The 27733-nt window shown below is 36.0% G+C and overlaps 1 protein-coding gene across 3 annotated transcripts in view; it reads left to right on the top strand.

Annotated features, from left to right (window-relative positions):
• The window catches only part of LOC134754952 (diuretic hormone 45), a 109067-nt gene that overhangs the window by 42329 nt on the left and 39005 nt on the right, over positions 1 to 27733 (top strand). For all 3 annotated transcript variants that reach the window (XM_063691438.1, XM_063691439.1, XM_063691440.1), the window contains exon 2: positions 18348 to 18395. In XM_063691438.1, the coding sequence (XP_063547508.1) occupies positions 18393 to 18395 (3 nt within the window). In that variant the 5' untranslated portion in view covers positions 18348 to 18392. The remainder of the gene's footprint in view (positions 1 to 18347; positions 18396 to 27733) is intronic.

Here is a 27733-nt window from a genome sequence, read left to right as displayed (position 1 = left end):
CACTAGCGCCCCTAGCGGCGAATTCATACGCGTTAGCCCTCATTGGTGTTGACTATCTTCTGTTTCTGGGCAATAAAGAGACGCTGCACGCCTAGGAGGATATAACCAAACGGAGTAGCCGTTAATACAGGCCTTCGCCTCTGTCGAAAATAGTCGGCCAATGGTCATACACAATGTATGGACTGACGTTTATCTGACATCGCTATTTTGACGTTACATATACATTTGACGTTCCCCTCCGCCGCAAAAATTGGCAGACTTTTTAGTACGGCAAATTACAGACGTGACGGCTCAGTTTGGTTACCTATATTATATCCTCCTAGCTGCACGCAGGTGGCGGTGCCGATGCCGGCGCACTCGATCACGAGCTGGAGCTGCTGAAGGCACTTCATTAACCGGCCGGACTCGTTAGCAGTCATTTCACAAATTTCTTCGATATGATTAATTGCGTATTAATTGCGGCGCCGTTTAATACTCGATCTCGATCCGAGCGTTACAAGCGGAAACCGAAGGACCTAATATTAAGGCGTCAGTCAATTTAGTGATTGTTAAGAGATTTTGATTTGATCAAATTTTATTGTTTTTCACCGTTTACCAGTGCCACTTTTTCAGAACTTAAACTAGGAAATTATTATTATAATTAGATTGTAAAATGTGTAAAAGTTATCAACATCGGGTATAAATGAAGTTCTTGTAAGAGTGTTGGGCGGAAAGATTGCATGGGATAAGATGGATTTTTTTTTTTTAAATGAGATGAGCAGTGTTGCATTAGAAACACAGTAAAACAAAATACAAAGGTGTGTGTAGAAATATTGTACATTAGGGGATAAGAGCAAATAATACTTTCAAGTATCACTCCGGTAATACGGAACCAATAAGTAAAAACTACCTGCCAATACTTTTACAACAAAAAAAGACTGGGAGAAGTTGAAATGGTGGCACTGACAGGATAAGAGTAAGAATAGTTACTTAAACCGTGTACTTACTTGGATGTTGTACGTTATTGATGATGGGGGGGGGCATGGGGGCCAATACATAGGGTTTCGAACGTTAAAAACTCAACATTGTGTCTCCTGTGAACCTTCCTTACGATAAAAGCAGAAACAAAGATTACGGCGCACAACTAAATAGTTGGAATAATGTTGCCAGCATTAAAAATATTACACGCGATTCGGAATGGGGTCGGCAACTGTTAAAGGTTCATGCAGATGGTGACAGAATAGGTATTCTCTGAGATTTGGCATCAATCATTTCGATAAAGTTCCAAAACAAAAAACAAGAATTTGACACGACATGTAGGGCTGACAGGTAAAACCTATGCTGGCGCCATCTGTAAAACACTTCAATCAATTACAGACGACTTTTTGTCTTATCCCTGTTTTCAACTTTTCCCAACGCACCTTAATTTAAATTTAATAACACTGTCTACGGCACGCTCATGAATAGGCCAGTTATAATAAAACTTCATAGGATTTTTGTGTTGGTATTGTGTTCATTTGTTGTTTCGAGTTGCCTACTTATCGGCATTACCGAGGGTCGGCATGAGCATTCTATCAGGGTCACGGGCTAAGGCACCGCCAAATATTGCTTTCACTCAGGTTACCTGCTGCAGGTTTACCTGAGTCAGGTATAAGATGAGACAGACCGAGACACAGCGATGTGAGCTTTGACTGACTGTGAGCTTGATGGAGCGATTCATTAAAACTGTTTTAGAACCTTTATCAGCTAGGTACGACGTGATTACGTATATCGTTGAACGGTTAAATACATTGTTCTGAGATATTGACTCATAAAACTTAGCATAAACATCTTACATACGGGCTGATATTAATTAGTAAATGCAGGTAGGTTATACAACAAGATTTATCAACGTTATTCATTTATATAATGGATTACGATTAAGATTTTATATTAAAAATGATTTTCCACCTTTACTTCCAATGATAAATAAATCCCATTGCAGCATAAACATTAAATTCAACTGTAACTCCACCTAGGTACCTGATTTCATTGTGATTTTCATAAATTCGAATAAATCGAATGGATAGTACATAACATAGAGCTCAGTATGTTAGTTTCATTTTAACCTCATTGCCCGTAAGTACCACTAAAGAATAATGTTAATATAACTAATTGCCTATTTTTGTATAAAGAAAGTTCTCTCAATAAATTGACGAGATACATACGGTAAGATAGTAACTTTTACGAAGCTCATGGCAGATTATTTCATTATTATGTTGTAGGTATGTAGGTACATTACTTTTGGGAAATATTGGGCGGTGTTTGTTACAGATACTCTTTGTGTACTATGGACGTGAGACTCTTTGTGTTCAATGCAGTTGTGGATTCAGTTCTCTGTTTTGTCGGTCCCTCATTACTGAGGATCGTGAAGACTTGGTTTTGCAGCTCCTGTGATTTGTCTCTATCGGTCTCGATCTCCCGTAGCCCTTATCGCCTGATGGAGTTTGCCTGCGGTGGCCTTTTTAACTTGGTCGGGGGCCCTGAGACCTTTTGCCTTCCACTTTTCCGAGCACGATCACTTTTTCTACTTTCATCACCTTTACGCAAAACATGGACAAAGTAAGAATGCAACCGATGTTGGCATATGGTGGACAAACGTGTTTTGATGCCAAACTGTCAATTCGACGCATTTTTGTATCCTAAGCATTCGCCTCCAATACAAATTCCCGATTTACGCATTGCTGAGGCGAATTCTTAGGATATAGTTCTGGTAGGGAGTTGATTGAATATAAAAGATTTTGTGATTTAGAATTTTTTAATTTGTTAAAACTTTTAGTAAAACCTACGTGGTAAGCCGATGCGCGGGCAGGGAATAAGTAACAAATTTGGCATTTGAACCGCCCTCATTCCACGCTTTGGCACGCCACTATGAGTGAAACCCATTACCCTAAATGTTGGTAAAAACCATATTACACGACTATTTATTATCATTATTGTGAAACATATTAAATACGTGACTTTTTTGCCTTTAAACAAATTGAAACTGTCGTGAGATGTCGCATCGTGTCGTCCCGTCGTGTCGTCAGACAGTCGGGTTTTTTTGTTTGTTTTAATAATAGTTACAGTTTAATGTAACAGTAACTATACTGTTTTTCAACTTGATGTACTTTTCTTATTTTATGATATATCTAGTTATTTATTTGTAAAAATAATATAGAGGATCTTCACAGTCATTTGGTATAAAATTTGGAATATATAAAATTTCAAATTAGAGAAGTTTATTCAACTGTGGATTGTGAATTTTTGAACATTTTCTAATAATTTGTAAGACCAAGTAGTGAAAATGTATGTATGTTATATATTTGTGATCTTCTCACAAATCCCTTTTTTTCTATTTCATTTGGTACCCCACATGGTATGATTCGAAGAAAAAAGTTAAAAACTTCGTACTGCCGACTTTATGATGTCACAGCAACTACCCCCACTTTCCACTTTCGCGCTTGTCATCTCATATATTTGTGTTCAGGATATCATACTGAATGCATTGATAGCATCTTCACCCATATCTGAGATTACACAAACGTAACCTAAAACCTGTCCCGCCGCCCGCCGCCCTGCTATGAAGAACAACTTCCCGTAGGTACTCTTTTTGCTACAATAAGGTGAAAATTTCCGAGCATATTGGAGAAAATAATATTTTCAAGTGCTCGTATTGCTTGTGGATTATTGCTATACAAAGACCGTTTATGTGTCTATGTTTCTTTTAATAGGTCACATTAGGCATTTATTCTCGACATTTGGCACCCAACATAATGTTGATCTTGAACATGAGATCCGCGGGCATACATTTTTTGACGAAATTAATTGACCGATTGGACATTTGTTACATCGGCACTATTATTAGCAAGGAATGGGAAGCAGGAAAAATAAACTCGTCAATATCGCACGCGCGCGCGTAATTATATTGTTGATGGCTCGCGGTAAATGACACTGTGCGAGCGGTACGGCGATATAATTATGCGCGTGCGATAGAGATAGGAACAGGCAGGTCAATGTACCTACGAAATTATTCGTTAGCGTCCTTACTTTAACGAACCAATTGGGAGCAATGACAGCAATGTTAATGCTAAGATGACGAGGATGTGATGCGACATGATAAATGTGCACGTTCATATTATAAACAATAAGAAGATATATCTAAGGTGTGAATTATACACATAGTGAAGGCGCGGCGTAGGCGTGGTGCAAGCATGATGCCGCTTCAAAATATTTTCATACAATATGTAGGAAGGCGACGCGACGTGAAACATACTCAAGCGGCGCAGCGCAGGCACGCCTCTCCCGCGCCGCTCGCAGTCGCGCCTAGAGCGGCGCGCGAGTAAAACGTCGCTTGTTATACAGTATAAACAATATATCAGGATTAAAAATGCGTGACGATATAAAATACATATAATATACAGTCTTCCGAGATAGTTATTTCATATCCATTTCTTCAAGACTAAAAGCCGGAATTACCTAATAGAAATATACAGGGTAAATATGTATGGAGAGAAATTCATCACACCTGCGTCAGTTTATTTTAAGCAATCTATGTTGACTGTACCAAGCATCGGTCTATCGCAATAAAGTCAGTCTGTATAATGGCGCGCGGTACCGTCTCTTCACCTCTTGTCCGGCGTCCGTGCCGTGCCGTATCCGTTCCACGCCTCCGCTGTGCCTTCGCCGCGCCGTATGTCTTACGTCGCTTGAGTATAATTTGCGCCTGAAAATCATATGTTTGGACAATTGGTCCCATCGATATTTTGACTGTACCTATCTATGTACTTTTTCTGACATCAGCACGTGACCCACCTCTTAACGGTTAGTGACGTAGGTTTTGCGCGGTGGTATTTATCAACCCGTGGAGCGCCCTAGTACACGGGTGATACTAACTCTTAAATTATATAATTAAATGTGTGAAGTAATTATTTTGTATCGCGTGCAATTAAATATGAAACTTCAAATGTTAATCGGATTACAAGGTTTATTAAACATAAATAGATAAGTACGTAGGTAATCGTAATATTGTTCATTATGAAATTGTGTTTTTAATGTTTCTACGTATGTAGACGTACTACGTACGTAATCTTCATTAATTCGGTATGCACGTATTGTAATAACAGAAAAATAGCTCGCATGTGTGTGTAAGCTTATTCCATCCCACAAAACGTCAGGTCTCGCCTCAAACTAATCTGTTACCGTAATCGTGAGTGTCCACAGAGTTAGCGGTCCTAACTTGAAATGCCTTCGCGGCCCTCCCTCTAATGACAATTCTATTAAATACTTAATAATAATAATAAGATTGCTTTTCTCGGCTAAGTCATTTTATTTGATTAGTGGTAATTAAACGGTAATCATCAATTTTTACGGGGTTTGGGTTTGGGACTTTCAACATAACAGAATGTTGGTCCCAGGGAAACTTTATTGACTTTAACTTAGAATTTCTATTTTAATACCAACATAAAGTGTAAAGTTAAGTGTAAGTTTAGTGTGTTAAGTGTAAGTGTAACCTCACTTCATATACACCAGTCAAACTTTTTATACATTGTTCTTAAAATCCCCGACATACTTAATTATCACATCACTTCTAGCCGATTAAACTCTAAGTTTGTACCATTGCAGATTTTTCTCGTAACCTTCACCTAAAACCGTAACCTAATCGGCCAAGCCTTTAGGAGATAACATTTTTTCACTACACTATGTCGAAAAGGCTTTCTTCATTCTTTAAAAATGGATGAGAAAGTTGCATTTTATCCACAAGAGTGACAAAATAATATGATGCAAATTTTGAGTTGTTTCGTCATTTTGGCTATACACTTGACTTTTGATGATTTTGAATGATAAATATTTAATAACGTTCATTTGGATTTTATTTATAATGTTTTACAATTAGTATTTTCCTAGCGTTGGTGTGGTGAAAAATTTTGTTTCACTCGGTGGCAAAGTTTGTAACCCTCGTGCCTTGAAACCTTCGCAACGCTCAAAATTTCACTCCTTCAATTCTACAACTTTGTCTCCTTGTAAAATAAATAGCTATTGTATGCACAAATACACAACCAACCCAAATACATGTATTCGTTCTGTATGGGTCAAAAGGAGACTTAACCCTTTTCCAGGCATAGTATGATTTATCTACCACATACCTACGCGCCAATAGAATATCAACTTTAACATTCCGATTTAAGGTTCAAATTAGATTGCACTTTCGAGAAATGTGCCTTGTCTTCAAATGAATCATCAATGCTTGATTAATTGGAATATATGTATTCGGATTTTTTGGGAAACCTTGTAGATTGGTTCGGCGTGGAAAAGGGTTAATTGAGCATAATTCCGAAGTCATTAACCGGGACCACGAACGAAACGAAGCGCTCGATTTGCTTGAAACATTTATTTTATAGGTAAAGGCACCAGTAGTCAGCCTTTTTACGAAATTTCGTTCAAGATCGTTCGATCGATCGTTAATTTGCTTACTAATTGACCTATTAGAATTATTAAAGTTTTTACTGTTCAAGAATTTCATATACTTTAAGTTTTGTAAAGAATAAAACGTTTTTAAATGTTGCTTTTGGAAATATTTCATTAAATATAATGAATGTGCGTTTTTGCCAGTAATCAGCCCCCTGTGTACCAATAGACAGCCTTTAAGTACCCAGTGCCCAGCCATCCCATTTTAACGGCTGATTAGTGGGTTCTGAGTTCCGCGATGTCAATGTCCACTGGTCAGCCACATTTTCATCAGCTGGGCCGGCCAAGGGAGGCTGACTATTGGATTTCGTACAAAAAAGTAGGTCCCAATAGTCAGCCGCCTTAAAAATGTTACTTCTATATGGATTTATATTCATTTTTTACTTTTTAGGGTTCCGTACCTCAAAAGGAAAAAACGGAACCCTTATAGGATCACTCGTGCGTCTGTCTGTCTGTCCGTCTGTCACAGCCTATTTTCTCCGAAATTACTGGACCAAATAAGTTGAAATTTGGTACACATATGTAAGTTTGTGACCCAAAGACGGACATGTAACGTAAACAAATGAATTTTAAACACGGGGGCCACTTTTGGGGGGTAAATGTGAAAATTAAAAAATAAAGTTTTTCAAATTATATCGTGTTACATATCATATGAAAGAGCTTATTGTGGGAATCTCAAATATATTTTTTTAATAATTTTAGCAGAAACAGTTTAGAAGTTTCTTGAATAAGAAAATAGGCAAAAAATTACCATTCGCCCCCTTTATCTCTGAAACCACTGGGTCTAAATTTTGAAAAAAAAAATACACAAAATAGATCTTTACCTATAGATTACAGGAAAACCTATTAGAAATGTGCAGTCAAGCGTGAGTCGGACTTAATTACTTAGAGTTTTGAATGATTCACGGTTAGTTTCACTAGACTTATATTGACCGGGATATAGACCGTGATTACCTTTTGTATTAAGTATTTGTCTTTTTGTATACAAAAGGTAATCACGGTCTATATCCCGGTCAATATAAGTCTTAATTACTTAGTTTTTGATCCGCCCCTACGGGTTTTTTAAAGACATTTCACTCACGTTTCACATAAAAAATACATTGTTTAAATTGTGTAATGTACGAAACCCTTGGAACGCGAGTCCGACTCGCACTTGGCCGGTTTTTTCAGATAGAATAAGTATTAATCATGTGATGCAGTCCAAATTCATTTAACAAGATATCATAATTCGACTGTTAATACCATGTGACACTCTAAAAAAAATGGCGCATATAACATGATCCTTCATGTCAGAAGACAGCACTTTTTGAAGTAGTGTTGTGGTTCATGTTAGACAATTCTTTTAAAAATTAAAGTATTTTTCAATTAATAGTTTATCACTCTATAATATCACCTACTTTTGACATGAAAATTAGAAAAGGTTTGATAATAACAGCCAAAAATAAGCAAGAAAGGCTGACCACTGGTGCATGGCTGAGCACTGGTGCCTTTACCCTATGCGATTGTTCCGTTTTAATTATTAATAAATAAGTTACAAATTTACAAATAGGGCTCGAGCAAGGCACTAACTTGTATATACCATGAGGTAGCGTGACTCATCCTTTAATCTATTTCGATTTTGTACCTTAAACTCATAAGGTATGCGGAACAACTTAACCCTTATTTTGGCAAGGATCAAAATATTTTAAATTTTAATATTTTTTTTTGTTTTTTGTAATCTATTGACCATACTAGACTATTTAAAAATAATGAAAAAATCCAGGGTTTTCCAGTTTCGGAAAATCATATGTATCATATTTAATACAATGCCCATCCCTCGACAAACTAGTTGCCTACTTTTAGGAAGAAAAATGTGGTTTAATAAAAATAAAACATGTAATGCAACAGAAATCTCATTTATTGTTATTATACCGCAATCTAAAGCATAAGATGACTATTTACACCTATAATATAAATTACATCTACGACTACCTGATCACATGGTAGAATTTTTTTATCCCGTAGGGCGTAGACATTCAAAAAACACGTCAACAAAAAGTTGTGTAAAAAAGGGATAGTAAACAAATAATTATAATAGTAAAAAAAACTTTTTTTAACTTAGGAGGTATTTTTTGCCATAAATAAAATTAGCGCGCTACGGTCTACGGCGCCGGTCTACGAATATACACTTATACAGTTAAAATAATATCTATTACTCAAAAAATCAAAGTTCACTAATTAACTAATATGACATATTTGAATCATGTTTTGCCAAGTATAAAAAATTAAAATAAATCATGTACACCTATTTTGACGACAACTTGGCAATTTATTAAATTTAATGTAATACACAAGTACTTTTATGAGTTCTTGTATCATCTATTATGTATCAAATATGATACTTATTAGTTTTATGTAAATGTTCTGTGTTAAATGTTTTTAAATACGATCACTTTGTAAATCCTAATACACAAACAGATAGTTATTAGTGCATTAAATTGCAGATTATGCAATAGTACATTACTACAGAGGCTGGGAAGTAAGGGGTTGCCGGCCGAATACATATATGGATAGTTATGAGGCCGACAACCCCTTTCCATGCCGATGTATGTATAGTGCTTTTCTCAAACATGCAATGAAAGAAAAAAAGAAATCTCCACGAAATTAAAGTTTTATTTCTAAAGAAACTAAAAGTAAACGAGGCACAAAATATAATTTCCACCTAAACGTATCTTTATCACACGTGTCGTATATTTTACACATGTAGTTTATCAATTTATTACACAAATAATTAAGATATATTTATGTATCTTTGATTTTTTCGCCTTGCATCCGCCTGACTGTAGTTTTAGCCACATAACTAAGATAACATAGTTTTTTATGTTGATATTATGCTTCACATACATCGTTGCCTTAAACATGAAATATAATTAACAGGTATTCATTTAATATTTTCGTCGAAACTCATATGAAATAACACAATCAACAATGCAAAATAAATCCAATAAAATAGAATTACAGAATGAAAAATGTTCAACTTTACCTCCAAGACGATTAAAAAACTACCTACGCGTGTTTGAGTAGACATTTTTACCGCTAATATTTCAATGAAATATTTTAAATCTGTACTTGTAATTATAGTTTGTCAAAGGACTGTCTTATTTCAGACATAGACAGAGAGAATCATACTATCTTTATCTTACACTAGTACTAGCACCCGAAAGAAAAGGATGAGTATAGTTTTTTTTTCTTATTTACTGCCAATTTGGTTTAACCAACTATAAATTTGCAATTCAATATTATTGGAATTTGTTAATAATGTTTTATTTATGATTTTTTTGGAAATTATTATACAAATAAAACTGCAAAATATATCAAATATCGTTTATTGTTTTTTTTAATAGTCGTATTGGCAGAATGTCATTCCGAACCAAAAAGCAAATATTGGTTATAGTTTTTTTTATGGCTGAATGCCATGATGCTGTGTCACAAATATATGTGAAATGGAAATTAAAAAAAAGCCACTTCCTGGCCTCGGCCTGCAACTTTGTATGAAATTTAATTACAGACCTCTCGTCTAGCCGCGCCTGAGACGTGATACTTCCCAGCCTAATATAAAGAACGTAATATCAATATTACATAGCATGTTTGAGAAAAAAATATATACTAATCTATGAAATAAGTGTAAAACACATAGTACGAAACAAGATCTGTTGATTCCACGGCGCCATGTTGATTATTACTAATTAATTTGCAATGAAACTTGTGTGCATTATTTTTTGCTATAATAAAGGAGGGTAGATGGATATACTCATAGCAGAATTATTTTGTTAAGTGTTGAAGTGAACCTGCTAGATTTTTAAGTGTTCCATGTATCACGGGTGTTACTATGCCAAGATAAGGGTTAAGGTTAATTATATCATTCGGGTAATTTGATTAAGTAGAGTGCTCCTAAGACTTCCAAGTTACAAGATTGACAGAATACAGTATGATGAGAAGATATATCATAATCTCAGTATGCGAAGTTTACTATCACTGTAACATAATGAAGATAGTAAAGTGACATTCTTTTAAATAAGTCAAAAAATTTGATACGTAGGAATATTTTCATTTAAGTCTGTTTTAGGTTAACAAATTTATTATGTAGGTACTTACCACAAAAATAAATATACCATAGAAGACGCAAATGCACCTACTTCGCGTGTCCGAACCCCGATCAAGCGTCGAGGTTGACCGTCGCTCTTTACAGTCCACGCCGCCGGTTGTTGCAGCCGGACGTCCGTGAAAACTTAAACAATGCTTCGTTGCATGATAATTAACTGCAACAGCCTAAAAATTGCGAGCACCCAAAGGCAAGAACATATTTCCTATCACAGATAAGTAATTTTAAAATTATATTGCGCGTAAAATTTGTATGAAAAAGTCGGCACGCTTGGTAACAATACAAATCGTGGTATTTGCGTCATCTAGGGTATAACTATATTAAATCTGTGGTACTTACCTACAAACATTTTTCGACCTAAGAATTAAAATAATGTTTCAAAACCGTTCTTCCCCAGCTTTGCTTGCGTAATACTTATAAACAAGCTACGCTCACATTGAAACAAGTAGATGAGAGGGCACTGAGCCAGTAAGGGGATGCGAACGGACATTAGCATTCATTATTATTCATCATGGAAACCAATTCTAACTTACATTTTCACATTAAAAAGATATCTAAACTATCTAATTTTGTTCTCGTTCGCCCATGCGTCTCGCTTATGCCAATACTTATACGGAAAAATACGAGCGAAATGCACGCGCGAAAGATAACTAAATGACATCATTAAGGTAGCATTTTGATGTCAAAATCTAAATTCGAATTGGCCTCCTACTCACAGCGGGCTCCATTTGCAGTATCATTATATTGAGATTACTCTTCTGAAATAATAAGCCTTATTCACGGGCGCGCAGCGCGGTGCAAAGATTGGGATCAGTTTTAGAAAAATGTGTCGGAAATATTATGACCATAACGAAAATGAAATAATAATAATATAAACCTGCTAAAAATAACCGAGGCTCTGGAGGCATGAGTAGCCCAGCTAGAACTTAATCAAGTAGATAAATGTGTTGAAGTAGGTAGTAGGACTAGTGGAGAATAATTGTGAAAACACTACCAAAATATGGGGAAACAGTGGCCAAAAAGCTAGATTTAAATACAGAACATATCCAGAAAGCAAAGAGAGCAGGCCGACAACGAGATAGCGAACCTAAACCACGACCAATTGTTGTAACGCCTTGTACACTCAGCGTCAAATACTCTGTACTTAGCAGTCAAATTGGCAAATTGATCAAATTGGTTGCTACAAAGTATTTGACGCTGAGTGTACCAAGCATGTCTGGAGCTAATGGATCTCAAAAAGAAAAACTACACTGACTAACGAGGATATCTTTAACAATGAGGATAAAAGTCGCGTGTACATCTACGAATGCTTGCCTAGACATTTACGACACCTGTTTTGGTACGCAAAAACTGCTCTGAAAGGCACAGGTGGTTATAAATATGTCTGGGTTCAGGACCTGCGAATTCTCGTCAGGAAGGATGACAGTCAAAAAAAGATATATCATGTATGTTCCGTAGCCGACGTAAACAAGGTGTCTTCCGAGATCGCAGAATAAAAAAGCCGCAGCGATAACAGCTGCGCGCGACCACACTACACTTTTTTATAATAAAATATAACAGTGAACGATTTTATCGATCATTTAGGTATTGAAAGTGACTACTTAGAATGTAAAACATTTACGGAAACGAAGCTATGGAGCACATATATAAAACAATCAACTAATAATCTGAAAAGTATACACCTAAACATTAATGAATTAAAAAACTTGAATCAAATATTGCTACTTTTACAATTGTGGATATATGTAACATATTAAGTGAAATAAATGTGAAACAGAATTATGTACCTATATATAAAATAGAAGGATATGATACGTTTTCGTATACCAGGGAAACAAGGAGAGGCGGAGGACTGTTGCTGTTTGAAAAAAGTTTTGTGTGCCGAAATTAAACCCACTCAACAAATAAGCTCAGCTGAAATACTACACTGCCAAAAATACATGTTATCGCTAGAAACATATAGACCGCCAAGTTCCAATAGATATATATTTATAGAAGACCTGAAAAAACTCATTGATACAATATCTTAAAATCAAGACATTATTTTAGCCAGAGATATCAACATCAACATACTCGAGCCAAGCAGCATTACGGAAAGTTACAAAAACATCCTGTGTGAACGCGGCCTGCAGTGCGTCATCAATGATTGCACTAGAAAAATGCACTAGAGGAGGTAAAAGAGAGATCGTTATCAGGGACGTATTGACCATGTGTGGGTGAGTCGAAAACGCGCGGCTGGTCATATTTTTACGTGCAGACTAAACTAGTATCTGACCACTACCTAGTCGGCGTTAAGTTAAACACTTTTGTGAGTGATGTGTCAAATCAAAATAGTACGCGATGTGTTTTGAATAATAAATTAGTTAAGTGTGAGCTCGATAAAATAGACTGGGAAGAGTTTTTGCTATTCGATTGTCCATTGTTAGTATGCGAGCATATGTTGCTTACCTTTAAAACTATATATATGTATAATAGCTGTAAAATTAATGTCAGTTTTATACATAGGTACAGGTAAATAAAATAACATGTATCAAACTGAATGTTAAAAGTTATGTCGAGTACCTACAAAAGCGAGCTTTGATATAATGATGACTACTGTTATGCACTAATAAACGCCTGTACCAGTGTACATTATTATACAATGTGGCACATGTCTTTACGCTCCCTTGCCCATAAACAGAATGCACAACGCGATAAAATGAATGCTGGAAAAAGGAATTCAAATTAAATGTGATAGGCAAATAGGGTACATGTATCAATTATAAATAAATAAATCAACATTTAGGGACAAATATTAGATAAATCCCTACCTACTTACTCCCTACAAATATTATAAATGCGCAAGTAACTTGGTCTATCTGTCTGTCTGTTACTCCGATTTCTACCAAATTTAATATGCAGATTGATTGAGGTCTGGTGGTGAGGAAGGGCCTAAGATAGTTTTTACAAGCTTTTACTTAACTTGCAATGTAAGTATGTATCTATGTTTGTACGGGTCAAATCTTGCAAGTTAAATTTGACCCACTTCCCGGTTTCCGCTTTAGTTGAAAAAGGGTCGGGTGACAATGCAATATTATGGTACTATCGAGCTGATCAGAAGATGGAGACAGGAGGTAGCTGTCGGACCGATAATATTTGTTTGTAGTAGTGTGTAGGCATAATGTTTGTTGTACGAAAAACTAACAAAAACGACCTTAGAACAAGTTATAAGTAACTTTCTCACTTTAATATATTTTGAAATATTGATCCTAGCGAAAAAGTGTACAGATTCTTTTGTAGATTACTTATGTAGTAGAACATTTTTTCCTGCGGGCCACCGTTTAAATTATTTACGAAAAACTATACAATGGGACCCTTAACCCCCCCCCTTGCTTCCCTCTAATCGGTAGCTTCACCCCCACCCTCCGGTAACTTTTAGTATGCTGTGTAATACACCATTCTCTACAACTATACCAAAATTGGCTTATACCAGAAATTATTTCCCTTGTAATAAATCAGTTAAAGATATCAACGCAGATTAGATTTAGTGCGACGAATTTACACCGGCTATGTTCCGGTGCGCTCGATCAGCACGTACCATTCCTATCATCAAGATTGTATTGCCTTGAATGGCGGCACGTAATTTTCACTGTTGTTTAATATTATTGAGTGATTAGTTTGTGAACCAAGGGGGTTAGTCGATGTTGTGTAACACGCATCCAATTAACGACTGCCATTTAGGTATGGCATGACTGGCATGAGCTATGTGAAGTGTCGAATTTCCCCATGAAACGAATATTTGCTTAATAATCTGTTTAACATACTCTTCGTAACCATAAATTACTATTAGGTACATAGGATAATGTACTTCCATAAGATTGGCTTTTATTTTCTTATCGACATAACATTCTTGTATTTATCTTCTGATTTAAAAAGACTGACCTAGTCTAGTGAAATCAAGTAAACGAACCACCGGCGAAAAGTTTCCCTTCTTCTCGAAACGCTGTTAGGCAAGTAAGACCATACTTCTAACAGTGTTTCAAAAACATTTACATACAATTTAACTTTAACATGAAGTAGGCCGATGATACCATAGGTAGATGATTACAACTTTTAGCATGGTCTTCTAAATGCTTAAAAAGAGTTTCGTGTAGGTACGTAGTACATATTTCTCTATATTTGACTGTAATTTTACCCACCAAATAATTTTTTATCGCCGAGTGAAGCTATTTTATATTTATACGCTGATTTATTAATCAAACCAATCAGATTAAGATTATACCTAATGTGGCCTCCTAGTTGTTAATAAACTGCCTCCTTTTCATATAAATCCGGATAGATCATAAAATGCCCAATACTAGAAATTAGATAGAACACACGTGTTCACTCGTAACCCTGATAGTAGAACAGGTACAGGAACAGGAATCTTGTGGACTGTTATGTAGTCATGTCAATCAATCACATGTTGAAGTGCGTTGTATGGACGGACTTGATCCATCAATGGGCTAACCGAGATCAATTAAGTGGTAGTCCGCCCTTAGCGGCCATGATTGAAAACGTTGACCCAAATAATTTCATAACTTGTTGAGCAATATCTAAAGCGACGTTAATTAAATGTGTAATGGCTTGTTATCATACACACTCTAGAGATATGAAAATGGGACACTTTGTATGGAAATACTGATTTATTATGAAATACTAAGTGAAATTGTGCGATATGCATTAGAAATGAATGAGTTTTCCAAAAACACACTGTTCATTGCACATTTATTAAGCTTCACCGCATAATATACATATATGCATATATATACTAGTTTTTGCCCGCGACTTCGTTTGCGTGGAATTAGTAATTCGGGTAGTAATTTGCTGCAAATGTTTGATATGTGAAATATTTGTGTCTTAAAATAGACCAATTATAATATAACTCACAAACACCTTGCTTACAAATATTATTATGTTAATTATTATAATCAAGATACTTACTATAACCATGGACAAGGATTACAAGGAACTTAGCATTTGGCATAAAACCTTTTGGTTTATCAGATTCCAAGGCAACTCCATCTATATGCGTTCAGATACCTAGCTACCATGGACATGACAGGTACCTAGTGTACCTACATGCTACGTGTAATTTCTTGCTTGTATCTGTGACTGGGAAACAGCTCACGTCCTAAAGCGGGTTACTTGCCAATCTTAAACAGAATAGTCAGCTATATAATTCATATTATTCACAATAGCACAATCGGATTAGGACTAACCTCGAAATCTCTTGGACAGTTATGAAATTTAGTACATATGTTAATTAAAGGTCTCTTTTTCATGTCCACCAAACGAAAATTTATCCAGGATGGTACACATTTTCAAGGTGGATGCCATTCCTCGAGGTCCTCAAATGTCAAAGAGTGTGGATATGAAAAAAAGACCTTTAATTAACATACATACCAAATTTCAGGACTGTTCTAGAGATTTCAAGGTTAGTCCGAATCCGATTGTGCTACAACAGTGTTGGTAAATCAGTTAGATATACAGAATATCGATGCAGATTGGATTAGTGCGATTTAGACCGGCTCTATTCTGGTGCGCTCGATCAGCACGTACCATTCCTTTTATCAAGATTGTATTGCCTTGAATGGCGGCACGAAATAAGCCACTAAGTAATATGCGAGTACGAGCGAGATGCATAGAAAGTAAGTTACACTAGCGTAATATCAGTGACAAACTGGAGTTTTTGAAATTATAGGAACTTTCAGTAACTTCATGACCTGTGTATATGTGCTTCTAATCTTGTAACTTAAATTTGAATCACTTATTGTCGGTGTCTGCTGGAACTGAATTTGCCATACTTCCGTATTTCCGATAACTATGCAATAACATGCTAACACGGAAATGATTTGATGAGGGATGATGCAGTCGGAAGGTAGCCAACGGAACTCTTCGATGGAAAAACTTAAATACATTGAGTTCTGAGGCTCGTTAGCAAGATCTCTAAAAGTACCTTCCTACTGGACAGGATAGGAGAGAAAGTACAGTCAACAGTAAAAGGTTGTAAGTACCAAATATTTATGACAGTAACTTGTTATCTTAATAAGTATGGACACGACCTTGGCAATATGTAAATATATAGTTAATTGGGTATCTAAGAAAAAGTTCTAGTAATAATCCCATTTGTATGGCTTTGTAGATGTTTTTGCTATCTACAAAGTATTTTATACTTTGATTATACTTACCTGCATTTATTTTGCGACATATTAACTTTTGTTAAAACGATTGAAACATACATTTTGTGCATGCAATTTTAATCACATGTTATATTAGAAGTACCTGATAAGTAACTTTAGTTTCGAGTGGCATTAACGTGAGACACTTCATTCGTATTTGATGATCGTCTTTTTAGGGTTCCGTACCAAACAGGTGCCCAAACCCTTAAGGGGCCCACTGACTATCAGTCCGCCGGACGATATCGGCCTGTCAGTTAGAACAAAAATTTGACAGTTACGAACAACTGACAGGCCGATATCGTCCGGCGGACTGATAGTCAGTGGGCCCCTTTATGGTGCGACTCTGTCCGCCTGTCTGTCTGTCTGTCTGTCACATTTCTAAATATCTCGAGAACTACTGAAGCTATCGATTTTAAATTTGGAATAGTTATGAACAGAGCTAACCTTAACACATTGGACGTGTATTTTTTTTATTTTATTTTTATCAATTATGAAAAATGCCCAATATAAAGAGGGGGCAAATATTCAAAGTCTAGTTACTAGGTCGAGTGGGATATCATTTAAAGGAGCTCGAATTGAACATTACAAAACAATTTTTTATTTGTTTTTCATAGTGAAAAAAAAAATTGACTTATGAAGGAAAATGTGAAAAAAATACCATTCCCCCCCTTATCTCCAGTTTACTAACGAAATTTTTTGAGATTTTTACATAATTATATGCATTATCATTAATATTACAGGAAAAATAATTATAATCACACCTCTGTTAAAAACTCTTTTTTTATTTTCAAAGCCATTTTTTTAATTTAATTTGCAATTTAAGCCCATTTGCGGGTGTTTGTACTTGAAATGTCTATGAGATTACACTAAAAATACCTTCTTTCAAATAAAACAAAAGAAATTTGAAATCGGTTGACATGATAAAGAATTAAGTATCCTTGAAAAACCAACATACATACAGGTCGCGCCAATTTGCCGATAGATGGCGCTGTACACAATTACGCTTAGTTTACTTCTGGTCAAGTCTTTCGTGATTCTATTTACATGAGAAAATTTAAGTTTGTCAGGAACCCTCGGTGCGCGAGTTAAACGAACTCGCACTTGACCGGTTTTTTATTATTATTTTTTATCTCTGACACTTAGACTTTTATATCTCTAAAGAATTTAAGTATTTGGTTGTTGTTTGTATTTTTTTATTATAGTTTTTTGTGTGTAATTAGCCATTTAGAGACTGTATTAATGTATACATCTCTAATAATTTAATATTTCATTAATTCCATATTTGTAATTCCATTTTGTAATTTTTGGTTATTTTTATTACTTGTAAAAATTTTACATGTAAAAGTGCCCCTGTGGCCTATTCATAACATATACTAATCTATGAGCCTATTTGTTAAATAAATGTTTGATGTGTGAAAATGTTGTGTCTGAAAATAGATTATAATAGAATTCACAAACACCATGCTTACAAGTATTATTATGTTAATTATGTTGTTAAATTGGCATTTACTCGTAATAACCGAATTTATTCTTCTTTTCAGATTATTTTGGATTCGTTAAGCATCCCCCGACACTCTACCTACAAAATGGTAAGAATAACGATAAGTCGATAACTAGACAATTACGTGTTGCACTCATGTCTTTCCACTATTACTTACCATTATTGTCTCAAAAACATGTAGCACCCCTTAATTTTAGCCAATATTTCAAAAACAAAACCCGTATAGTGTCGTCCAGATCGTCTGTCCATCTGCCCGACCTCTGTATGCACCGTTCATTCGAAAAACTCTTTGAATTATTGACTGAAAGTTAAAAAACTGCCCTTCGTAAGAAAAGGTCATAGAGATCATCAATACGGCACGCCAAGTGTCGGTCGGTTATTGATGTTAAAAATTGTATGAAAATGATGGGGGTGATTTGATGAAATAAATGATACTTAATAAAGAGGATATAATGGGATAGAGCGGTACTGTCATAGTAAATTTCGTAGCCGCAGTAAATTCACTGCCATCCATCGACACACGAATATAAGTAAAAATGAAGATGTATAAAAATACCATTAAATGTATTTATATATAGATAAATGACTTTTTTTATTTGCATTAATTATTTTTATATGATTTTTACCCATGTTCTTTCACTGATATGCGTTAAAATTGTTAAATAACAAACGAAACCGTCAAGGCCATCTATCCGAGAGTAGGCCAAAGGTAGTGGCGCCATCTGATCGAGAATCAAATTTTCTTGATTTTCGAGGCACGCTTTTTCCTTAGACTGTATTCGTCTAGTTATATCTATCTTTGTACATATTTACTTGCATACATTTGCGCATACCCTATTCCCAGAGCGTTTTCACATTGTCCGATCCGATATCGGATGTATGATCCACGTGACGGGGGCGCGCCCGGGCGCCGTCTTTAGCGATCACGCACACTACAATATCGGATGTCGGAAGGCGCCTATGATAAAAACAGCTACAGGAGAGTGCCATTAGCATTAAGTCCGCCTTTTTTGCGTTACTTTTCGTTTTGAGGGTAAAGGGTAAAAACGGGACCCTATTAATAAGACTCCACTGTCCGTCTATCCATCTGTCTGTCTGTCTGTCTGTCTGTCACCAGGCTGTTTCTCATGAACCGTGATAGCTAGACGGTTGAAATTTTTACAGATGATGTATTTCTGTTGCCGCTATAACAACAAATACTAAAAACAGAATAAAATAAATATTTAAGTGGGGCTCCCATACAACAAACGTGTTTTTTTGCCGTTCTTCGAGTAATGGTACGGAACCCGTCATGCACGAGTCCGACTCGCGCCAGTTTTTTTAGTAATCATGATTTATTTAATGCATAAGTAAATACAGAGAAACCGTAGTAAAATTTATTTTACTGGTGTCATTCTGACACAGTACCCACACATTTCAGTATCGCTCCTTAATCCGCTAACCTAATCATTTTGTAATAGCGAAAAAGAGGGAAAAAGTATTTTTGGTTCACATTTTAGCGGTCGGTTTTATGGAACTAGGTTCCAATGGTTTAATGTTCTTAGGATGTACTCATAAGTGCTATTATTTAGGTATTGTATTTGAGACACCTATATCTTATTGGATATTTACATCTGTTACCCGATTGTTCCAACAAAGGGCTGACAACAATTACACATAACAATTTAAGAACAAGGTATCAGGCTTAATGAGGCTCATTCTGTCTTTATATTCCGCTCATTCAGGTTTTTTTTATCCAATGGTATGACGAAATGATGAATCTAATTGTGGCAATTAGCCTTATTATCTAAATATCCGTATTGCGCACAGATGTAATATATACGATGGTATATGTAATGCCCGATTTTACGATCTGCCGCCGATATGTATATTACATAGTGGTATTGCGTCACTTCTTCAGTACCTAGTGAAACTAATAGAGACGCAGTCACAAAAATGTGAAGGGAATATTTATTGCTACTCTAACATATACCATGCTTATAACGCTAAATAGGTTCTGTATATCGGCCATCGAATCGGCAGATTCGCAGTGCCGCGATGAGCTGCAGCCCGCCGCCGGGGTGTATCCGGAGGGATCAGCCGAGCCAATATTTGCCCGCTTCCGACACGCGCCGGGGAGAGCACCTGTTGCATTGCAATTACGCTAGGTTTATGAGTGATTCTCAAAAAAGTGGCATCTACAGGTTAAAGTTAACGATTTTTTTTATTTTTTCAGGTAAGTATGAAATTTTTTTACTACTAATTTCTAAAAGGGAACGGAATGTTAATAAAAATGAAGAAGTTGTGGCAGGTTAAAGTTACACTACACAGGTTACGAGGGAAATGTAGCAGGTTAAAGTGAGTTTTAATCTAAAATATATGATCAAACTTATGAAAATAGGATATTAAGTTTAAATGAAATATTTGGTTAAAGAGAACGGTATGATTTCAGTTTGGGTATATAACGGCCCGGCCACGACTTTGCGCGACTGGCGGCGGCGGCGGCAGCGGCAACCATATATGTAAGAACGAAAGGTCCGATCGCTGTGTATCGCTCCAACCTATGGCCGCCGCTCGCCGCCGCCGCCGCCGCGCAATGTCGTGGCCGGGCCGTTAAGCCCTCGTCGTTGAACGTTGTCGTAGGCTTATAGTGGTCGCTTCCGCAAAAGCCAACATCTGTCATTCAAAAATGCATTGTCGAAGAAAGAGGTTCCCAAGGGATAGGGCGCCATCGCCTAACTCCTGTTCCAAGAGCGCTAGTGCTACTGTGTCAGATATGGACACGGCTAAAGTGACGAATAACATCAAAAATGATCCACTTGCTACCTAAAACTTCGGCACGCTCTAGTCCCGTCCAGAGTAAGGGTGACCGACTTATCGTGGAGTTCTTGCAGGAGGCTCGTTAGAACGGCAGCAGATCTCGATACATTAGGATTACAGAAGCCGAAATACGGAGGGGGCACTTTGCAAAGTGGGGACAAAAATGCCACGAGATATTTACAATTGCGGCTGTATCAGATACCCTGTAACGTGAGGACCTCGCGGCGAAGGAGAAATGGCGGTCATATTTTCACGAACCACCCTACTTATCTCTGAGCCTTCGAAACCTGGAAGCCGAGGCCTAGTAGTGTGGGCATTTGAACAATCCTACACGTATTCAACCGCTGATTGATGATTCTCTCTAGTACAGTTCAAAGCCAATGGAGACTGAGTGTTGTTAATCGTCTTCAAAGGAAAGAGCCATGTTCCCCACACCGTGAAGGTGTGTGACGGTGTACGTACGGTTTTGAAGTGTTAGGGCTCTTTCTGTTACGGTTTTCTGCAGGATCCCGTTTTAGTGTGCTAATAAGTTATCCTGTAGAAAACCGTATCCGCAAAAAACGGGATGTGAGCCCTTATTAATGTGGAAAAAAACAATCTCCCCCTTCTCTTTTTCCATTAGCGGGCGCCATTTTCAAAATTTATATAGCCTATGTCATGTCACTAACACAATTCTGACGAATTCAACCACATCTTATGTGGGCTGTATAAATTTTGAAAATGGCGCCCGCTAATGAAAAAAGGGAGGGGGTGGATTGTTTTTTTCTTACTATAGCAATATGGGTACCAAATGAAAGCGAGTGAAAAGACCATTTCAAAAATATATGTAAACAATCTGGTTTTTTGTTTGTTTTAATAATAGTTGCAGTTTAATGTAACAGAAAATTATACTTTTTTCAACTTAATGTACTTTTCTTATTTTTGGTTATATCTGGTTAATTATTTTTTAACGTTATATATAGGATATTCACAGTAACTTTGTATGTATTTTGGAATGATCCATTCAGTCATTTTCAATTTAGTTGTGGATTGTGAAATTTTTGAAGTTTTCTAATAATTTGTTAAACGAAGTAGTGAAAATGTTACAGTATGTTATATATTTGTGATCTTCTCACAAAGCCCTTTCATTTGATACCCCACATGGTATGATTTAAAAAAAAGTAAAAAACTTTGTACTGCCGACTTTCAGACGTCACAGCAACTACCTCGACCACTTTTGCGCTTGTCATCTCATATATTTGTGTTCAGGACATCACACTGAATGCGCTGATACCAAATATGTCCATGTTTGCCACATGAGCGAAAAGTAACGTAAAGCCTGTTCCGCCAAGCCACTATTATGTTAATATATAGCATAATATTTAATTGACATAATTTGGTGCTTATAAAATCTAAAGAACTAAAACTGGAAGAGCGATGCGTTTGGACAAGACAGGTTACAGTGAAAAATGGTACTCTTTATTTTTTTTTAAGGAAAGTATTAAATTTAAATAAAAGTAATGAATTGGCCTCGATAAACATTGTTTTTGTTTATCTATAAACATTATTGTTTCATATGAAAAAGAGAAAATAAGCATACATTTAATTCAAAAACTCGATGACAGGTTGATGCCACTTTTTTAAGAATTACTCTTATGTTTTTGTGCGTCTGTTTCTTACTACCAACTGCGGCGCGTCACGTCAGTTCCAATACGATTTTTTTTAAACGTGCGTAGATATCCGTTGTAAAATTGTAACATTACTCACCTACTACTTAGTTTCTGCTCGCGACTTCGTCTGCGTAGAATGAGGATTTTTCTTAGGACATTCTCCAGGCCTCAAATTGGCTCCGTACCAAGTTTTAACTAAACTTGTTTTTGTTTAAAGCGTTTTTCAATAAAAAGAGATCAAGATTGTTTATCTACCCTTTTCTAAAACAACAACAACATATAAACTGGTTTATCGATTTAAGCGTGAAGAAGTAAACATACATACAGTTATTATCGCGTTTATTATATTATACTAGCATCTGATAATATCAGTGACCGTCTACTCGTATAATTACCATACATAGCGCGGGCGCCACGTGCTATTAGGTTATGTGTGAGAGGACGCAACGTGATTTTTCGTATCAAAAGTACGTTTTTTGACTTTTAGTTATTTAATGTTTCCGTTGTATTAAAAGACATACTTTTGTCTGAATATCTGCATATAGATTATTGATTAGATTGATTTCAAAATGTTTTCATTTGTTTTTCTCTAACACGTTCCATTTCAAAGATCTGTCATGTTTTCAGAAAAATGCAGTCAGGTACAAAAGTAACATATACATCCCATACAATGTATTGGATCTTATATGGGTATGGGGTTACATACTTAATGGGTCAATGATGATTTAAATGATGTATGCCGTATTTGTGAGTGAAAAGAAGTCTGACCCTGAATTATCTGATTAGAAATATTACATATTTATAACACAATAATTAATCTCGTCACTTGAAATAAAAATAATTTGTAATGCAAATATTAAAGTGTGTAATAATAATTGACATAATTAGTATTTTTATTTATTTCATATGTCATATTATATTCATTACAACCGTCTGTGTCTTGTTACTGTTGTTTTGACCCACGACGTGTTACTTTCGGCCCGCCAACGTAACGGGGTTATAACTGTTATAAGTAACAAAAGACGATTTTTTTTAAAGTCACTAATACATAAATACAAAATACACAATTATAAGATTAATCAAGATGTTACTGTACAAAACATGAACTGAAGTTATATATGACTACATTAATTTCATCAAAATAATAACAGTTAACCCTTATCTTGGCAAGGCTCAAAATATTTTAAATTTTAATATTTTTTAGTTTTTTGTCACCATAATAGACTAGGTTTTTCCAGTTTCGGAAAATTATATATATCATATTTAATACAGTGCCAATCCCTCGACAAACTAGTTGGCTACTTTTTAGAAGAAAAGGTGGATTTTAATAAAAATAAAACATGTAATGAAACAGCCGCAATCTAAAGCATAAAATGACTATTACACCTGTAAAAATAAATAATATCTACGAAAACCTGATCACAGAGTAGAAAATTATTATCCCGTAAATTCAAAAAACACGTTAATAAAAAGTTGTGTAAAATTGGGCAAGTAAACAAATAACTATATTATTTAAAAAAAACTTTTTTTTTAACTTAAGGGACATTTATGCCATAAATAAAATTTGCCGCGCTACGATCTACGGCGTAGCAATAAGGCTACAGCGTACGAATATACAGCTTAAATAATATCTATTACATTAAAAAAAACAAAGTTCACTAACTAAGTAGTGTGATAATTAATATGACATATTTGAAACATGTTTTGCAGCCCCCCACAAGTATTAAAAATCAAAATTAAAATAAATCATGAACACCTATTTTGACGATAACTTGGCAATGTATTAAATGTATTACACATGTATTTTTATGAGCTCTTGGCAATGTATCAAATAACTTGTGTGCATTATTTTTTGCAATGATAAAGGAGGGTTGGTCGACATATATATAACGACATATAAACCTTCCTCAAGAATCACTCTATTGAGAGGTGAAAACCGCATGGAAATCCGTTCAGTAGTTTTTGAGTTTATCGCGAACATACAAACAAACAGACGCGGCGCGGGACTTTGTTTTATAAGATGTATACAGGGTGGCTAAAAAATAAGTGCATTCCCGTTGCCAGGGAGGTTTTGGGATTATACAGAGCAGCTTTTAGTATGGGAATAATCAAGAAATCGCGAAAAAAAAGTACCCTCCCATAGAAAACTGGACCAGCCAAAATGTATGAAACAGCCAAATTTTTTTTTCGCGTTTCGGGGTTGGTCCCATAGTAAAAGTTGCTCAGTATAATCCCAAAACCACTCTGGCAACGGGAATGCACTGGTTTTTATAGCCACCGTGTATAGATAGGATAAGTTGCTTGTACCTGGTCTATGGAAAGTTTCACAGCTCTCCTGAGTTACCGTGTGCAACCGGCCCTTATACTTTTTAAATGTTGCGATAATGAAAATGGGTGTACAAGGTGGAAAAAATTGATGGGTCCTGAAGGGAAAGTGCCTTTAAACCTTAAGTTAGTTTTAAAGGAAAAATAAATACGTATACTTGCTATTTTTTTTTAAATCTTTGCATGCAGTTTTGTTTCGTTTTAAAAATAAAAAAAATGTTTCCTTTAAGTAAAATGAGCTTAAGGTTTTAAGGCTTTTTACCTCCAGGGCCTATAATGTTTTTCCATCCTGTATACAATATAACAAGTAGGTATACAAAAGAAGCAAGCCTTTAAAGTGAATAAAAGTTATTGTATGCTATCGAGTAGGTCATCCATCACAGCACGGCGGACAGCTTCGCACCTATCGTGTTTCGACGTCCCTGCGAAGGTAGCAATAGATGGATCCATCAAATGATTGATGTAGCCCAGGTCAAAAGTAGATAACCAATTAAATTTGCACAGAGTAGGTACCCCTCGATACCGCTCCACCACGGCGTTTCATGATCTGCCTGGGAATATCACACCCTACTTATTTGATATGTCTAAACGTCGCCAGGCAAATCGTCAAACGTTGAGGTTTGAACGATATGGCTGATAGTCGCTAGTCAGATCGTGAAATGGCGGCGTTTCATCATATGCCCTGTTTTGCGATCTGCCGCCGACATCCATACTAAATCGCAGATTGTGTTAGGAGATACTCGATTTAAGATTGTAAGTAACTAATTTGTAGTTGTAGTTTGTAGTTATAGTTCAACGATATAATTATTATTTTAACATATTATTAGTTTTAAATTACTACCCGTTCTCTTTCTCCAAACACATAGACAATATCCGTTTTGCCCGTTGCCGTATATCCGATACATTCCAGCGCCTTTTATACATTTTTGTCGACAAATTTAGTAATTCACAGTTTTAACTATAATTATTTCTTGCACTCTTCACTTTGACACGATTACAATAAAGTACTGCTTAATAAACGCCTACTTAATGTAAACAAACTTGATTCGGACTCGCGCACGAAGGGTTTCGTACCATTACGTAAAAAAACGGCAAAAAGATCACGTTTGTTGTATGGGAGCCCCACTCAAATATTTATTTTATTCTGTTTTTAGTATTTGTTGTCATAGCGGCAACAGAAATACATCATCTGTGAACATTTCAACTGTCTAGCTATCACGGTTCATGAGACAGACGGACAGACGGACAGACAGACAGACAGACAGACAGACAGACAGACAGACAGACAGACAGACAGACAGACAGACAGACAGAGAGACAGCGGAGTCTTAGTAATAGGGTCCTGTTTTACCCAATAAGGTATGGAACCCAAAAAAAGGCACCTACTTTATCATTATGCAAGTACTTTCTACCATTTATTACAGATTATGTTAGGAGATACTCGTTAAACCATTGTAATTAATAAATGTTTAGTTGCTAACATCTAGGGTAAAAGCATGTATCTCAGTCATCTATATGAATTACAGGTATCTCTTTTTAGTTACTTGACTTTAGTGTAGAAATGGGACATAAACCTACTTGAATTTAGCGTAGAATACAGAGCCAAAAAACCTACTTGGATTTCAAAACCGTCAATATTTTGAAAAATACACATTAATTTTTAACAAGCAGAAACGTCTGCGATCGATGCTATTAAGCTATTACGCTGGAGTATCGATCCAGAGGCCGTGAGTTCAAGTCTCACCCAAGGCAGTAATTTTTCCACTTTTAAATTTATTCTAAGCTTAAATACACATTAGTTCACAATTTTTTTTTCCAGTGAAAGATGCCCCTTAAAGAGAAGATTCCGAAAATCCAAAAAAAGTAACTTGCAAGATTTGACCCGTACAAACATAGTTACATACGTACATAGGTACATTGCATTGTAAAAACAGCGGTGGGGGCTGAGTGAATCCAACGTTCAACTTCTAATCCTGAGGTCGCCGCGGCTTGAAATCCTGGCTTGTATCAATAAGTTTTTCAGAACATCTATGTACGTATGTACGGAACAGTGTTTCATAACTACTTATATCTTTTTGTCTGGTTGACGTAGGTAACTGGTGAGTGGTGATCGAAGAGCTGGCGGCTTCCTCGCACAACGTATCAGCATTGCGATACAGCGAGGAAATGCCGCCAGCATCCTTGATACAATGCCTCAAGGGCCTATTTTAGATTTAAGCCAGTTATTAATTTCGTTTACGTAGTACCACTGTATATATCTTGTATGTAAATAAATGTACTAACAATATATTTTTGGTAAAGAAGAATATCGTAAGTAAACCTGCATACCTACATCCGCGAAGAAGTTCAAAGGTGTTTGTGAACTTCACTTCGTCGATCCACTCTGAAGCCGAGTTTTTTTATTTATAAATTTTATTGCACGATAGGTAAGAAAGTGGGCCACGTGAAAGACGAAACCTTTAAATATGAAAACCCCAACCCGCATTGGCTAACGTGGCTACATAAAGCCTTCTCGATCGTATTATTATTATTTATCTCATTCTGGTGGATACTTAACACTTTCAATGCCAAGCGCCCTATTTTCAAAACAAAATGAACACAGCGTGTTCTTGGCAGTAAATGTGTTAAGCAAGCTGAATTAACCCTTTGATAT

This window comes from Cydia strobilella, chromosome Z (assembly GCF_947568885.1).
Source record: "Cydia strobilella chromosome Z, ilCydStro3.1, whole genome shotgun sequence".
In the NCBI taxonomy this organism is placed as follows: Eukaryota; Metazoa; Arthropoda; class Insecta; order Lepidoptera; family Tortricidae; genus Cydia; species Cydia strobilella.
The sequence above is the reverse complement of the archived record's forward strand: the minus strand, read 5'-3'. Positions and strand labels throughout refer to the sequence as shown.